Source organism: Spermophilus citellus, assembly GCF_964194105.1.
Source record: "Spermophilus citellus genome assembly, contig: SCAFFOLD_130, whole genome shotgun sequence".
NCBI lineage: Eukaryota > Metazoa > Chordata > Mammalia > Rodentia > Sciuridae > Spermophilus > Spermophilus citellus.
The window spans coordinates 1,154,916-1,172,069 of record NW_027672818.1 but is presented as its reverse complement, the minus strand read 5'-3'; the positions used below and the strand labels follow the sequence as shown (position 1 = coordinate 1,172,069).

The following is a 17,154-nucleotide window of genomic DNA, read 5'->3' as shown; positions in this document are numbered from 1 at the left end:
CTTCTTGCACCATGCCCTTGTTGCTGATGGACAACGTGGGGCCACGTGTTACAGGAAGCCTCTCTGGAGTTTCATTCTGCACGCTGGGGGGCCTGTTCACAGTCCCCAGTGTTCCTCTGAGTGGCTCCTTGCCAGCTCGCGTCCCCTGGCTCCCTCCCCTGCTGACCAGCTGCGTCGGCCTTCCCACATCACTGCTGTCCTGTGTGCAGTGACAAGCCCTGGCTGGAGCCGCTGGGGCGTGTGCACAGGGGGCAACGGCCTGCGGCTGGACATCATCCATCACAGCATCCTCCTCAGCTGCAGGTGCCACGGCCGTGGATCCACCTCATCTGAGACACACTTGCTGTGGTGGAATCAGGACGGTGGGCCCGTAGGGACACGTGCTGCATGAGGACAGCTCTGAGCCACCAAGGCCCTGCTCCCCACTGGGCTGGCCACCCTCTCTCCGTCCTCTCCATCAATTTGTGAGCGGTTTCTCTCTGCAGTCTATCCAGTGCCACTCTTACATGCCTGGTTCTCTCATTTGGTGGCTTTCTTGTTTTAAAATGACTCTACGAACAGAGTCAGAGTTCTGCTGAGTCCTCCTGAGCAGGAGGCTGTGCGTGCCTCGGGGAGAAAGCAGTGTACAGAGGCGCTGCCTGCAGACTCTGCAGCCAGAGGGCCAAGCTCCAGTGTCCTGCTTTAGTTCCCTGTTGTCCAAGGCGGGTTTAAAGGCCAGCACACTTGACGCAGGCACATGTTAACCTGACCGCCGCAGGAAGCTCACGATGACCCGACCTTGGGTCGTAGGGACCTGTGGCTCAGGAGACACTAACTCAGGTTCCACAGCATCTCAAGGCACCACTACTGTAAGCAGTGGGTGTGAACTCACACCAATTTACCACAACTACATGTTTGGTTAAGAGGGCAAGTGACACAGGCCAGAGAACCTATTTGTGTGCAGGTCACTGAACACATGACACACCCTCAGAATCCCTCTGTGCATCCCCCTTGCTGATTCCCAGGTGGGAGCAGGCAGGTGTTCCAGCTGGGGATGAGCGCACCTCACCACGTCTGGGAGCTCAGCCCTCTGCTGACACTGCCCGGTGACTTGGTACCAGCAGGTAAGGCTCTGGGCTGTTTGTCACCGCGCAGTCAACATCAGTGGGATTGAGTTCACCTTCTGCTCTTTCCTTCGTCACCACGTGCAAGGCTGAGGCCTGGGTTCCTTGCTGTGCTTGGTCAGAATAGGACCTTGGAACTCCTGGAAAGGTGATACCCATGTCACACAGACAGTCCTAGCCGTTGGCTGGTTCCAATCACCCGGTGACAGCTGACGTGAGAGGAGCTTCCTAGAAAGCAGAGCCTGCTCCAGCCCGAGGCCAGGAAGGTCAGGTGTTGGTCACCCAGAGCGATCGTTTAAGGATCACAAATGTAGAAAAGTTCACAGAGTCATCTTACAAGCCTTTAGTGCCCTTTAAAGTAAGAGCCTGGGCCCCAAGGCCTCTCTCACTCTCCAGTGGCCGCAGCCCGGGTATCCCGTTCCTTGCTCTCCCAGGTCATCCTCTGTGTGACCATTTGTTTCCTCACCTTCATTTCTGTGATGTCCACCGAGGACCCGTTATCCCTGAGACTCCTCAGACCTCTTCCTGTGACTGTTCTTTCACCATTTTGTTTTAACAAGAACTGATCAAGTCCGAGGGAGGGAAATACCAACTGATAGAATCTAGATTTCTGTCGATTTAAAATTAACTTAAAAGCCACAAAAAATCATCTATGCAGGCTACAGCATAGCCCACCTCTTGTACCTCACTCTTCTACATCCCCTAGGAGGCTCCAGGTGTGATCCTCCCTCTGCTGGACCCAGGAAGAAGTTGAACTGTGTCCCTGTGGAAGGAACCACCGGTCCATGTCCTCCCCACTGAGCAATGAAGGACACGCCTGCACACGTGCCCCCTGAGCCCAGCTGCTGCCATCCCGTGGTGGTCAGAGAGGCCACTCAGCGAGTACCCCCACTTGCCTTCACAAAAGGGAGGGAGAGAATCCTGTCCTGGAGTGTCCCTCCTCACCCCATCCCCCTGCCGGCCAGTGTAGCCCAGGGATGGGTGAGGGTGAGGCCGGGAAGCCACTATTGCCAAGCTGAGAGCCAGCTCAGGGAGCGGGGTGCTGTGACAAAGCCCTTCTTGGGTGGAGAGGGCAGGAAGGCCTTCCTAGGGAGAGCAGAGGAGTGGGGCAGGGAGGCCCCCTGCCACAGGAGTTGGCCAGGGGCCTGGGCTTCTGTGGGTGCTCCGGGCCCCCCTCCCGGCCAGCTTCTGGCTTTTCTCTCCGCACGTTCATCTTCTGGGGGTCATTTCCACACTTTGGGTCAGTTGATGACAATAAAGCTGTTTAGCCCAGGACTAAGGAAGGAGGGCAGTGCAGGGCTCTGTGGATGTTCAGGGCTCTGAGGGCCACTTAGCTGCTTGAGTGGGGCCTGCCCTCCAGGATTTGGAATGCCAGCCAGAGGGAGGGCAGGGGAGGTGAAAGGGCAAAGGGAGAAGTTCCTCCTGAGGAGCCCCTGCTGGAGAGATGGACACTGCCTGGACTGACCACGTCTCAGTGTCCTGAGGAAGCAGCACCACGCCCACCCCCCTGAGAGGAGTGACCCACCGGTGTGGCGGTGTCTGAGTATTTGAAGAGTCATGAAAAGGATTCCTTGGTGACCCCAACTGGTACGCTGATGTCGTGCTCAAGTTCGCACAGGACCCTTGAAGGTGCACCTACCGTCCACACGGCCACCTGCGGCCTTCAGCCATAGCTTGTGGCCCGTGGGTCAGGCCCAGGCTGGCACAGGTCCCTGTGAAGCTGAGTGGAACTGTTTTCCAGGTTGGTGCCCCACTCCAGCTCCCCTGGGGGCACCAGGCTGACAAGCAGTCTCCCGGCATTCTGAGGAGGCACTGGTACTGACTCTGGGGATCGAAGAACTCAGGCCTGGCCACTCGCCCCAAAAGCCAACAGGGACGGTGACAGTGCCAACCAGGAAAGGAACTTTAATCAGTGCACTGCTCCAGGAAGAAAGGGCAGCACTGCCTCACACTGTCCCAGGGGGCTGGCTGTGACACTGAGTTTACAGAGGGAGGAGGGGGCAAGTCTTGGGGCTGTTCCAGCTGCTGGAACAGGTGACCTTGGTCACCTGAGGTAGTAGTAGTGGTGGGCATGGGAAGGTGCACCATGACACAGGGTGTCTTTGAACTGCCTTTAGTGACAGTGAGTCACCTGTAGAACAACAGGTGCTCTATGCTGGGGGAACCGAGGCAGCCCAGGAGAGGCAGGTCTGGAAGGGAAGGTCAGTGGGCAACTCCCGACAGGTCACAGGGCCCAGGTACGGTGAGGGGTATGGCCATGGACCTCAGTGCATCAGAAGGGAAAGTTCATTAGGAGTGCAGGCACCCTGGGCTCCGCCTGCCTGGGCCTGGACACCAACACCCGCTTAATACAGATGAAGCCCCCTCATGGGAAGGTCACCATCGCAGTTCCAGAGAGGACCAAGGAGGGTCAAAACCTCCTCCTTGTCAGGTGTTTTGCTCACAGTGACGAGAGGCTGATTGACACAGGGGTGGCCTGTTGTGGAGATCTGGACTGGTCAGGCAGGGGGACAGCCACCTTCTTTGACTCATCATGAGGTGTTCTCCAGCAGACCCGTCCTGCCTGGAGTCCCAGGGGGACATGTGGAGATGGGGCTAGGGATGCCAAGTTCCTACCCTGCCTTTAGCCACCTGTGGGACGTTGACAGGGAAGAGTGGAGAGTCCAAGTCCTCGCTAGGGAAGAGGGAAGTGCACCCCTGAGCTCTGCCCTGTGGAATGAGTGAGCACCTCCCTCAGCCAGTGTGGGCAGCCACTATGGGCCTTGGAATGTCTCTGTTTCTCCTCAGAGTGGCTCTGTATCAGAGACAAGCTCTGCCCTGCACCACTTCTGCCCACCCACAGATAATGTCCTGGTGTCATCTGAAATATCAGAAGGGAGGTTCTGAGAGGCCGATCCTCTGAATCCATATAAACAAGTGGTTACATCCAGATGCTTTCCTTGTAAAGTCAACGCAACTCATAAGGCACATGCACTGCTAACCCAAGGGAGCTTAAGACGCCCACTTTCTTGGGTTTGAGTATGATATCTATAAAGGATTTTTCCCTTCCGTGTTGCCAGAATCTCATATTCCTACAGCGGGCCTCCTGCAGGGAAGGCTCCCCACTGTGGTCCTGAGGCAGGGTTGCTAGGCAACCAGCTCTGCCTCACCCATCTTTGCGGAAGTGCGGGTCCTCCAGCAGACCCTCAGTCTAGGCCTGTGTGGCAGGTGTCTGGGAGGGAGTTGTTCTCTTAAGGACATTCACCTCCAGGAGTTTTAGAAACGCAGTTCAAATCAGGACACATAAAATAAGACTTAATAGCCTTGAAGGTATAAGGATGGATTTGTGAAGTATGGGTCTCAGCAGGATTGGATGATCAGGATGGAGAGAGATTAAATACAGACGAGAGGGAAGGAGCAGCTGCAAGCCAGGCCGGCCACTCCAGCTCTGATTTTAAGATGACAGCTTTTGAAATTAACTTTTAATGCCTTTGTGATGAGATGGCTCCCAATTTTAAAAGGAAATTAGGCTAGATTTTTCACTTGCTATAGCCATAGCTTTTAAAGTATATGTTTCATACTTTAACAAGGAGAATTAATTTATTAATATTAATTACTACTAATTTTTAATAGACTAAATAGAATAGGAAATTAGATAATTGTTATTAAATGCATAAAATTTTGATTAATATATTGATAATATAAATATGGAAAATTTTGACAATGATAAAAAGACATTTAATATAAGGGATTCAATATTATAAGTCCCTCATGTTCAGTGGGTCAGTCCTTCAATGATATTTTCATTTTTTTAGGTCATTTTGAATTACACTTCTGCAAATGTTTGTTAAGTATACAAATTTAAGATTTTGTATTTTGTAAATTAGAAAAATGGCAGATTTGAGCTCCTTTCAGGATTCTAAAACTTATAAGCCATTTGGGGCATCTTAGTACTTTTTTTTCATATTTGCACACAGTCCAACTCTAGAGATGAATGAGTTGGAGATATAGTCTAGTGTTCTGAGAAAAAGAGAAATTGCCTTAGGATATTTCTAAAGCTTTCAACTTTTCTAACTTTTCAGAAATTTTGGTGATTTAAAAAACTTATTTATTTTAAGAAATGAATTGTTTGAAATTAATTATTTATCTTTCCTGCATTATTTTTCAGTTTCATTGATTTTTTTAGAAGAACTAACAGAACAGAATTCCAAAAGTGTTCCATGTAAATTTAAAGGTATGTTTCTAATAATCAAAATAGAAAGCTGAAGCAAAACATCATCTAGTTTGATGGTTCTGCCTCAAACTAAAGAGTTATTTATTTATTTCTGCTATTATTCACTACGTTCCTGAGGTTGCAGAAATCACCACCCAACACAGATAAGAGTCTTGTTAGTTTGATTCTCACAACCAATTTAAGCTAAAATACACTAGTATCACTGTAGTTTCAGACCAAAGGGTGTTTCTAAATAATAAAAAATATGTATACATAAATATATAAATAAATATAAAAGAAAATATAATATTGAATAAGTTTTTTTTTTTCCTGGATAATCATTTTGTATATATTTCCCTTTGGACACAGTTCTGAGAACAAAGTGTCACAAATAAGACATAAATCGTACAATGCTACACAGAGTAATTAAGGCACATACTAAGAGCTTGGTATAAAACTTGGCATAGAGACATAAATAACTATAGAACATCATAGACAATTATACCTAAGTGCTAAATAGGAAATTCATAGTCTTTAAGTACATGAAGAGACAAGTGATCATAGCAAATTTTATAACTTACTTGTTGCTAATATACACAGATAGAGATATTTATTAAGAGATGGTTTTATGCAGATTTTTGGTTTAAAAAGGGAAAGATCAAATAATGGAGGTGATTTAAACATGAGCAATAATATTTTTCTGCATTCAGTACCTTTTTTGCAGATATATGAATTATAATTAATTCCAACCAGTAAAATGCAGAAATAGTGTAAAAATTATTCACTAGGAGTAAAACTACTTAAAAAGAGAACCAAACCTTCCATTCCTGTCCAAATGTTTATTCCTGACAAAAAGACTGCTTCTTTTGAACCATTTCTGTAGATATGATTTTTTTGTAATAAATATTTTGGTGATTTTTTGCATATTACTTAATATATTTATGCTTCACATTTTCTCTTTTGTCCTATTTTACTACCTATATTCTGAAAGAAAAAATTTCTAACTCCTAAACTCACTTGATATTTGAGATATCTCTTAATTTTAAGCTTATATCATTTCTATAATGAATACTGTGTTTTCAGTAAAGAATGACTATTTTTATGCATCTGGCTCATTTACAGGAGTTTTGTTGTGTTCTTTGGTTTTATTTACAGTGACGTTAAAAAAAAGGTTAATGTTAAACCAAAACACAAAAGACCACCAACTCAAATTTTAAATAAAATTAAATCAAGATTGTATTGTGTACACAAAAGCTGGCCAGGACTGTCTTCGGTGAGGACGCGGCCGGGAGGAACGGGAGGCGGGCGGACGGCGAGCTGGGGAGCTGAGGGCTCTGGGCTCCGGCTTGGGGCCCGCGGACCGCCCCTGGCTTAGTGCCGCCAGGGCCCGTCGAGGCGGGACGCGACGGCGCGGACCTGAGCCGCGCGGTGTCCGGGAGCCCCGCACCCTTTGGACGCTCTCAAGAGGGGGCGGAGGCGCCTTGCGGTGCGGCCTCTCCTTTCCCCATTCCACCCTCCCTCCCCTAGGAGCTAGGGGCTCCTTCTGGGAGCTGGATGCTGAGCCTCCGACGAAAGCAGGTGGAGCTGGGAGAGGAGTAGGAGCTCTTTACTAGGAGGTCCGACCGTGACTGCAGCGCGGGCGGAGCCTCGAGAGCAGCAGGCCTGTAGCGGATGATTGCCAGGAGCAGGAGCCTGGGTGGGCCATGGGCGTGGTGGACAGGCGACCGAAGCCCGGATCACTTTTGGCTGGCAGGAACCGAGCATCCAGGGCACCTGTCTGCCTCGGGGTTGCTCTGCTCAGGGTAGGAGCCAGTCCGGGCAGCACACCATGAGCTGGGGGTCAGGAATCTAGGAAAAACTTCGCGGTGTCCATCATGTAAGGGCACAAGTTCTGGGGCAGCTTTTGCCTAGAACTATCTCTGGACTCCTTGCTTCAGGGAGCAAATTTTACTGAGCTCCCTCCCAGACCCAGAAACAGGTGTCCCTTAGACCTAGGACAGGAGGTATCTAACCTCCACCCAGGATTGTCTCTGCCTGCCTGCCACTATGCAGATTCTTGAAAGGACACAGCTGCCTGTCTCACAGATAGAACTAATTATACAATTAATATAAACCTTGATCTGGGACAGAGGTTACTAGGTTTCTAAGCAAATGTGTACCCTCCTCAGTCATTTTCCATTTTTATTTTGGACTTCCTATTCTCCACTACGTTGTCACACCTTTCCTCCTCCCCCCATCCCCTATTGCCCTCTACTTCCTCCCAAGATCCCTATGATCCAAGAAGGGTATGTTCTCTTAGCCAGCAAGAGGCTCTGCCTACCTTCAAGCATGACATGGTTCCCTTTTTCCCACCCTCCCCCACCTCCAAATCTCCCCATTCTCCTATTCTCCATGCCTTTCCAGAGCTGCATCCGGTGTGCCCAGTAAAATGGGGGGGGGGGCGCCATGGGGGCCAGTCTCTGGGTAAGGCCAAGCCTAGCAAACAACTTAGAACCAGGGTTGGTCTTCCTTGCTGGGAGCGGGCAAGAACCCTAATGAGGTCTATGTCATCTTGGATAAATGCACTCAAACAGAGCTGGAGTACAGTAGGTTGGGAGGGGTAATGGAGGGATGCAGGTGTCTGTATAAACTTGCAGCAGGTCCTCAAAAGGGTGATAAGGTGGGGTGGGAAAAAAAGGGAGTGTTAACTTGGCTCCTTTCCCTTCCATGGCTTGTGATTTTGCAGTCCCCTTTTGTTCCTCTTCATAAGGAATGGGACTCCCACCCTGACCTCAAAGGCTCCCAGAAATGGCCTAAAAATCATGGAATTATTAGTATATAAAAGAAAAAAATGTATATATATATATATATATATATATATATATATATATGCATATATATCAGAAAAGTCACAAAATAATGGAGAAATGAAGTGTGAGGGCAATGAAAGAGAAACTATGAATACAGCTCCCAGCAGCTATAAGCATTTGTCTGACTCTGTGGCTGAGCTGAACCCAATAACCTACAAGGTCAATATAAATCAGTAATAGGCTCTTGGGATAAGTGGTCTTTAATTACCTCCCTAAAGACACATCTTGATTTCTTTTCATCTCCCAGGCCTGCTAAGGGTGTTAAGTTTAAGGAGAAACCAAAGGAAATAAAACTGGCAGGGAAAGGGATGTTTTCACTGCTGCTTAACTGACTGCTTCATTTTTGGTTTTGCCTTTAAAATTCATTCTCATATTCATATTTTCTGCAACACCCCCCCTCGTTCTTGAGACCACCTCTGCATCACCTTTTCCCTTTCCTCCTTCCCTGACTTCCTGGCAGTTGCATATATTTCCTGTAAAGGAAATGATAACTGGTCAAAGCTGTCTTTTTGTAACCTCCCCTGCCAACTTTCAAACACACACACACTCCTTCTCAGCTTAGCTTTTGGCACAGAAAGAGGTGGTGTTTGAGTTTGCTAACTCTCTCCTCCATCCACGTTTGAGTTAATCAGCCAGGGTATTCAATAAATCGAAACTTTAACATTCCATAAGTGCTTTAGCAGTCAACATTCCAGCAGGGTAAAGTAGGCCAGACTTAAGATATAAAATATTATAGATTTCTGCTCGGGGGGAGGAGGTAGTCTCCAAAGGCCATGTAAAGTAAATAGCTATTTGTTGTAATTGGAGAGCAGGGCCCCCAAGGATTACCCTGGAATCCATGTGTTCAGAATGAGTCAGGCTGAGCCCAAGAGCAGCCTCGACTCCAAATAATAACCTGTTGGCACAGCATATGCTCCCTGTTCTCCATCTGCAATCAGTAGCAGGAGTATTTCAATCCTTGCCTGGCTGGTAGTGTGTGTATGAGGTTCATAGGGATCCTGACATTCCTGAGGGGCACCTGTGAACTGGCAGAGCAGGACTTGGGAGCCAGGCTGCAGGAAAGGCCCCCTGCCAGGTGGGATGGAGCAGGCTTATGCAGCTGCTTTGGTTTTTGAGCGATCTGGTTTTTATTTGGCAAGATGCCAAGGCAGCACTGTCTTGGCCCTGAAAGTCTGAAAGGATGGCTGAGGGAGCTCAGGCAAATCGTGGAACCAGATTAAATGGCACATCTAGCTAGGTTCTGAAGCAGTGGGGCCCAGGACAGATCAGGTTTGAGTGAGGGCCTGGGGAGAGAGGTATAAGAAGAGAAGAGCCTGGAAATTGTCAAGAAAAGGGTAGATCCTGAGATGGAGGTCAAGATGAGGCAGAGTAGAGGGAGGTCCTGGACCTTTAAAGGGTAAGAGAACTGAAGACAAACTTTTTCTACTTAATACTTTACTTCAACGCTTTGCTGTTAACACCCCTGTCCAGCTGTAGCTGGGAAAATATGAAAATGGCTTGTTTTCTCTCCCCTTTCATGCTGGCTGGAATTCAGGAGAAGGTTTAGAAATATCTGTTCCATCATCATGTGCCACTGGGTTCCCACAGTCTGAATCCAGCTAATAGGAAAGTTGGCAAAGGGAAATGATGCCCAAAGACAGCTGGGCAGGGATGATTCCAGCTGTTGGAGACCCCTGTTACTGGATGCAACCCAAGTGACTTCCTGTATGATCTGTCCTTTGGCATTAGGATGAACAGAGAGTTGGAGAAAAACTGTGGTGACTCAAATGGCCACACCTCTTGGTTTCATGATTTGTTCTCACACCAGGTCTTGGGTGGTGAGATCACAAGCTGCCCTCTGCTACTTAATGAGCTCAGGGTAGTCAGAGACATGAGATACTTAGAGAATGAGGGAACTAAGACTTGAAGCTCGGAAGTAATCTGCCTGAGCAAAGCAAAGAACTAAAGGCTCCAGTTAGTTGGTGGCCCTCAGAGTTTAGCACCCAGAACTGAATCATGACCCGGTTTCTAATTTCATTGCTATACTGGCTACTCTACTTTGAACATGCTCCTGTTTTTCCATATTCACCTCTAAACGCAATAGAACAAGTAGAACTCAATGTGATATAGTTGAGGCAGAGCAGATTAGTGGGGGGCAATACCCTCCTTTATGCTAGTCACTAGACCTCTCTCAATGCAGCCTTAGATCACATTTTTTAGATTAGCTTTTAAATGATTTTTAATTTTTATATCACCAGTTTTTATTAGCTTTTTAATAATCCTGTTAATCACCCATCATTCTAAGCATACTTAGTTCAATCAAATCTCTTAAGCCATTGTTGCATATGCTTTGCTGAGCCACATCTCCCCATCATAGAGATGGGCAGGCTTGCATATAAATAAAATGCACATAGAATGCTTGAGACCCTGGATTCAATCCCCAGTGCAAATTTTAAAAAATATATAACAAACACAAAATGACAGTACATGTTTTCAAGAAAATAGATGTGGTTGCCTGGAGAGAGGAGGTGAATAAGAGTAGTGTTTGGAGATAAAAAGAAATAGATAGGGCTGAGGATGCAGCTCAATTAATGAGTGCTTGCCTAGCGTGCACAAGGCTCTGGGTTCGATCCCCAGTACTGCAAAATAAATAAATAAAAAGAAATAGGTAACTGAAAAGCCCTTGTACACACCAATTATAATAATAGGCCATGAGCTACGGAGTATGGTTAATTTCAACTATCAGCACTTGAAGCTTACCCTCCCTTAACAAAACCCCAACACAAACACCTCGGGAAATTGGTTTTGGACCACGGGGCAGGACTTTATATTGATTCCAATTGAGCTTATTTTGTTGAAGACAACCCATTTTTCCACACTCTTGAAATTTCTTTGGATCTTGATTGAGTCATCCCTCTCAGCTGCATGTCTTCTGGAACTAGGATAAGCAATCCACCTATGACTTCTTACAATTCATTTATTAAAATGTTAATTAAGGCAGAATCTTGTGAGATACAACTGGAGATTTGGATGTGTTAAATCAGTTTCAACCCCCTGCTTAGAACTAGCTATTTTCCCTTCCCTTCTACCATTATGTGTCAATCTCTTTTCCCAAGACTCCTTTCTTTGAACTGTAATAGTTAGTAGCAGGCAGACTGGGAATTAAACTCAGAGGATTTCAATGCAAGACACCAAAGGCCAAAACCTAAGTCCTATAGACTGGCAGCAGTAGAACTTTATGTCCTTGGAATAGATCTGGCTTGGTGTGGAAACATGTGCCCCCAGAGCCGCATTGCCTGAAACACTCCACCCACCAGACCAAGTCACTAGAGCTCTAGAAGAGACCTCCAAATGGATTTTCAAACCTCCAAATTAACCACTTACAATTTTTTATTTTTATGAAATTGATTCCTCCTGCTATGTAGATTACATAGAATACTATGAATTCTATTACCTTTAAGAATTGCATTCTTGAGCTGGGCATGGTGGCACATACCTGTAATCCCAGCAACTCCTGAGGCTGAGGCAGGAAGATTATAAATTTAATGCCAGACTCAACAATTTAGTGAGGATCTGTCTCAAAATAAAAAATAAAATGGTCTGGTGATGTGACTTACTGGTTAAGCAGCCTTGGGTTCAATTTCCTGGTACCAAAAAAAAAAAAAAACACTTCTGAAATGAAAGACAGCTAGATATGAGCTTACTTCATACCTTTGGATGCCTCAGACAATCTGTATCAAATTTCTGATCTTTAAAATGTTGAAAACTGTAGTAGTTAGAGACAGGAATATCCAAGGACAGTGTAGTTGATTATTATGTCTATATCCAGTAGATAAATGTACTACAGTATGTTAGGACAAATATGTGAAGTCTTCAGTATCACCAGGATTTCATTTCTGGGTCCTTTCACCCTCTTGGTGTTTGATTTTTTCTCCTCCTGGGGGCAAACAAAATCATTAAAAAATATTCACCTCTAACCTTGTCAGCTAGAAGTACATTTCTGAATTTCTTCCCTTTCCCCTTAAAGTTACAACATCTCAAATCAGTATGAAGTCCAGTACTACCTGCCAACTCTGCTGTGGATAGACAAAATTCTCAAGAGAGAAGGGATAAATGGCAGGCTTGTCAGCTTGGGCCTGCACTTAGAAGAAAGTTCTCATGAGGCCAAGTTTTGTCTCCTGACATAAGCAGGGGGAGCAAAGTTAGTGGCCTGTGTGGCCTTTGTTAGAGTCAGCTACAGGCAGTTGACAGCCTCATGTGGCTTGAAGTACATGGGAGCTGAGAGGGTGCAAAACAAGTTCAGCCTAGAGGACAGCAAGGTAATGCTGTGCACTCTGGGGATGAGGGAAGTGACTTTGGGAATGATAAAGAAACCTGGCCTCATTCTTACATTGAGAAAGCTGCCTGCCTTCCTGGTTCTTAAAATGGGTGTTGTTTTGTTTGTTTGTTTGTTTCAGCACCAGGGATTGAACCCAGGGGCAATAAACCACTGAACCACATCCTCAGCCCTTTTTAGTTTTTATTTTGAGACAGGGTCTAACTAGGTTGCTTAAGGCCTCACTAACTTGCTGAGGCTGGCTTTGAATTTATGATTTCCCTGCCTTAGACTCCCAAGTTGCTGGGATTACAGGCATGCACCACTGCCCAGCAAAATGGGTGGTTTTTGATAGCAATAGCATCTTATAATTATGGAGCTTCTGTAGCCAAAGTTACTCATGGTCTCTTCCTCATAATAGACCTAAGAGGTTGGGGATATAGTTCAATGGTAGAGCACTTACCCAGCATGCTCGAGGACCTGGGTTCAATCCTCAGCACCACAAAATAAACATACAAAAATGTGCCTAAGAATGTTAAATAGAGGCAGACATTGTTTTCCCCATTTTAAGCATGGAAAAATTGAGGCTCAGAGAGACTATAAGCACCTTCTCCAAGGTTTCATTCTTGTAGCAAAAGATAGTTTCATCTGGTAATTCACCAAAGGCACCTAGGGCTGGCCTCCATTTGGGAATAAATGACTGGTAGCTCCTGCCACCTGAATAGCTTTCTCTCAATTTGATGTTAGTAACAGAATGACATTCTTTTTTTGCTCTAGGAATTCTGGAGTTTATTAGTCTGGCTGTGGGACTGATCAGCATCCGGGGAGTGGACTCTGGCCTATGCCTAGGAATGAATGAACGAGGAGAACTCTATGGATCAGTAAGTTTCAGGTTTTCTTTCCCTCAGAAGCTATTTCCACCAGCATTTGGACAATGTAAGGCAAAAGGATAAAAATTGTATCTAGCACTTGAAAACATTTTTGTCAACTGTAAAGGATTAGTGTATCCTTGTTACATCTTGGCAGCCCCCCACCAAACATAAGCTTTTCTGTGATATGTTTGCCTCACTATTTCCATTGGAGGGCCAGCTGCTCTGATGAGAACAGTAAGCTGTGCCGGTCTGTCAGTAGATGGCCAGGGTTTAGGACATTAACCTTCCCAAGGAGCACGTCTCACTTTTAATGTATACCCAGAGGAGTAGCAGACACAAAAATAGGCAGTAGAAGAGCTGGCCTTCAAAATGAGGATCTGGGGTTAAAAACACAGTCCCTGATTTCCAGATTGCTTTAGCTGAGTCCCAAAGGCCAAATGAAACAAACAAATGAAGAATGAGGGTTCCAGGCTCTGGTGACAGCTCTGAGCCCCTCAGTAGGACTGGGATGGCTGTAGTACATTTTCTCTGTTCTGGAAGCTAGCCCAGCACTGGGGAATGGTAAGTGACTTTGCTGACCTTAACCCTTTCAGGGAATCCCAACTCCTGGCTTACACTTTTGAGTCACATAGCATGCTTTCTGGCTGCCTACACCCCATGGAATAAGAACACATTTTTCCCTGACACCTAAGAGATAGGCCTGTCCCCAGCACTCGGTATTGGCAACCCCAGCAAATAGTATGGTGGCCGGATCAAGTATGAGAAGGGACAGAGGCAAGAGACCCAGGAGCTGCCAGCTTGAAGTAGCCAGATTGGAGGAGCTTTTCAAGGAGATCTTTTCTGAGCTTTCCAACTGACAGGCCTGAGACCCTTCATTAGGAGAGATCACAGCTCACCTCCCATGGAGCTTTATATAGATCCAAGGCCTTTGCCTGTCAGTGGACATGGTTAACTGTAATCTCAATGGATTTGAATGCTATTAGCCCTAAGTAGGGAGAATGCTCAGTGGGTGCCAGCAGGGCTTTAGAAAGCCATAACAGAAATTCTCAGGCTCTAAGAGCCAGCTGAGGCCATCTCCTCTACTTTCCTTCCTTCAGGAAAGGTCTCACCAAAAACATTTTTGTGTGGCTCATGAAAAAGGATGAAGGAGACATAGTTAGGTGTATTTTGTGCTTTTTGGAAGACAGATATCTCAGTAATACAGGGCAAGTGGACTGAAATTTTCTAATGTCATTGTGCTATTGATATTTCAGGGTTTCTCTACCAGCAAGCTGGGATGGGGGAAAATGGTTATATAATGGGTTCTGCTTTGTTTTCTCACCCTCACAGAAGAAACTCACACGTGAATGTGTTTTCCGGGAACAGTTTGAAGAAAACTGGTACGACACCTATGTGTCCACCTTGTACAAACACTCGGACTCAGAGAGACAGTATTATGTGGCCCTGAATAAAGACGGCTCACCCCGGGAGGGATACAGGACTAAACGGCACCAGAAATTCACTCACTTTTTGCCCAGGCCAGTAGATCCTTCTAAGTTGCCCTCCATGTCCAGAGACCTCTTCCGCTATAGGTAATGGACCTCTGGTGTGACCTCTGTGACCCATGTACTCTGGGGCCACAGTTGTCCCTGTAAGCACTATACTCATAGCTTTTGAATCCTTCCTTCCTATCAATTTAGATAACACCGAAGCACTTACCATTCAACTTGACCTAGCTGTTGCCTTGTTCAAAGTGTATATCAAGGTTGGGTTATTTTGGGGAGGGTTAGAGCCCACAGATCATAAGAGCAGCTTTGAGGTTTGAGGCAGGCCTGTTTGGTTGCAAAGCCACTGTGACTTACTTGTTGTTTTGTGTTTGCCTCTATAGTGTATTTCTGGATGGAATCACACTGTGTTGTCCAGCCTTGCCTCAGATTTCTGGGTGCAAGAGATTCTCCTGTTTCAGCCTCCCACAGCTGGGACTATAGGTAAGTACCACAATGCTAGTATTTGGAATAAGTCAAATTTTAGAGCAGGCACTCAAGGAAGGTCCTTGAGTTCATAATTTTGCAACTACAGAATCCAAGAAAACATAAGAGGTTAGGAAATGTCATGAAAATATCCGTAAATTGGGTCTTATATATCTGGGTTGATGGTCACGTTGTTCACACACAGAAATGGAAACATGTACATATACAGAAACACTTGTAGACAGGATGATTCTAGTTTTGGTAAGCTAGAATAATCTCTTATTATCATTGAATTGTGGCTTCAGGAGTTTCATCTTGGCATTGGTTTTAATAAGGGTAATTAATTATAGCTGTCACAGTTCTCAGAGGCTTAATACAGTGTATTTATTTCTATTTAAAGCCTGTTTGACTGTAAGGGAGGTGGAAAATGTAGTTTCCCATTGTTTTTTTGTTGTTGTTGTTATTGTTTTGTTTTGTTTTTTAGCAGTAACTTTCTCTGTCACAGTTATCAAGTCATCTTTTCAACTAAGTTCTGGAATTCCATCCTACATTCAAAAAAAAAAAAAGAAGGAGGAGGAGGAAGAAGAGGAGGAGGAGGAGAGGAGGAAGAGGAAAGATGCAAAACTCACATCTATCTATATAAGCAATACACCAATAAAACAAAACATATCACCAGTCAGTTTATAAAACATTCTTGTACCTAATAAAATTATAAAAACTGAGGTATTTAAAAAATTTTAATGAATTTGTACCAGTTTTAGAACATGAAGAGTGTTCCCAGAAATCTCATCAGTGAGTCTATTAGTCATTATTCATTACTGTAATAAATACCTGAAATAATCAGATTAAATAGAGGAAAGGTTTACTTTGGCTCATAGTTTCAGAGGTTTCTTTTTTAAATTTATTTATTTTGCATTACAATTCTTAACACACCGTTATACAATAATTTATCAATATCTCTGATTAGATCTAAGGTATTTCATGGTCACATGACCAAAATTTTCTGGGCCTGTGGTGAGGTAGTACCTCATGGTGAGGACCATGTGGTAGATCAACATTTCTTACTACATGGCAGTCAGGAAGTAAAGAGAAGAAGAGGAGAATCCAGGGTCCAATTTCATCTTCAAGAGTATGCTCTCAATGACCTGACTTCCTTCTACTATGTCCCACATCTTAACAGGTCACCACCTCCTAACAGTGCCACATTCTGAAGACCAAGCCTTCATACACAGGCCTTTGGTAGATAACCAACATCCAAAGAGTAGCAGTGAGAAAGCAAATTGGTAATTATTTTTTTTAAAATTGACTATATGAAATAAGATATAAAAGTCTAAACTTCAGAGTCAAAAGTCCAAATATAAACATTTTTCTTAAAATAATTATCAAACAAGTGCCACAAGATATGTATATGAGAAAACATTCCCTGTGACAATATTCACATAAATAAAATAGAGTAATATATTTGTTCATCAATGGGAAATTGGTATTCATTATGATATATATCCATACATTTTGAACATTTCAAGTGACAATGTATTTATAAGTTTTATGGATAGATATGTACATAAATGTATAGATGCATAGATTCCTAGGTGAAAACATACATAGATTCATGTGAAATTGAACAGACACATAGTCAGATTATAAGTATGCCTGGAATATATTGTTAGAAAACAAAGTGATAAGATTTGGTTTATTCCAATCACTTAGATTAGCACTGGTTAAGAAGAGTGGATGAGGTAATATTTACTGATCATCTATTTAAATATTCAGGATGTATTTAGTCCATACAGAAACTATATGTTAAGAGTGTTAAAATCCATAACATGAAGAAGAGGCAAAGAGTTCAACGTATGGAGGCTGAAAGTGGTACATTTGGGATTTCCACACGGGTC

The 17,154-nt window shown here is 44.8% G+C and overlaps 1 protein-coding gene across 1 annotated transcript; it reads left to right on the top strand.

The window, feature by feature from the left end:
- Window positions 1–767: 767 nt before the first annotated feature.
- Window positions 768–15,049, top strand: LOC308640564 (uncharacterized protein; the record flags this gene model as incomplete). The annotated part of the gene is made up of 6 exons (XM_081312425.1): window positions 768–855; window positions 1,005–1,103; window positions 6,574–6,781; window positions 6,970–7,097; window positions 13,216–13,319; window positions 14,640–15,049. The coding sequence occupies 6 exons, from the start codon at window positions 768–770 to the stop codon at window positions 14,883–14,885; spliced, it is 873 nt and encodes a 290-aa protein (XP_081168551.1). The 3' UTR covers window positions 14,886–15,049.
- Between the last annotated feature and the right edge of the window lie 2,105 nt (window positions 15,050–17,154).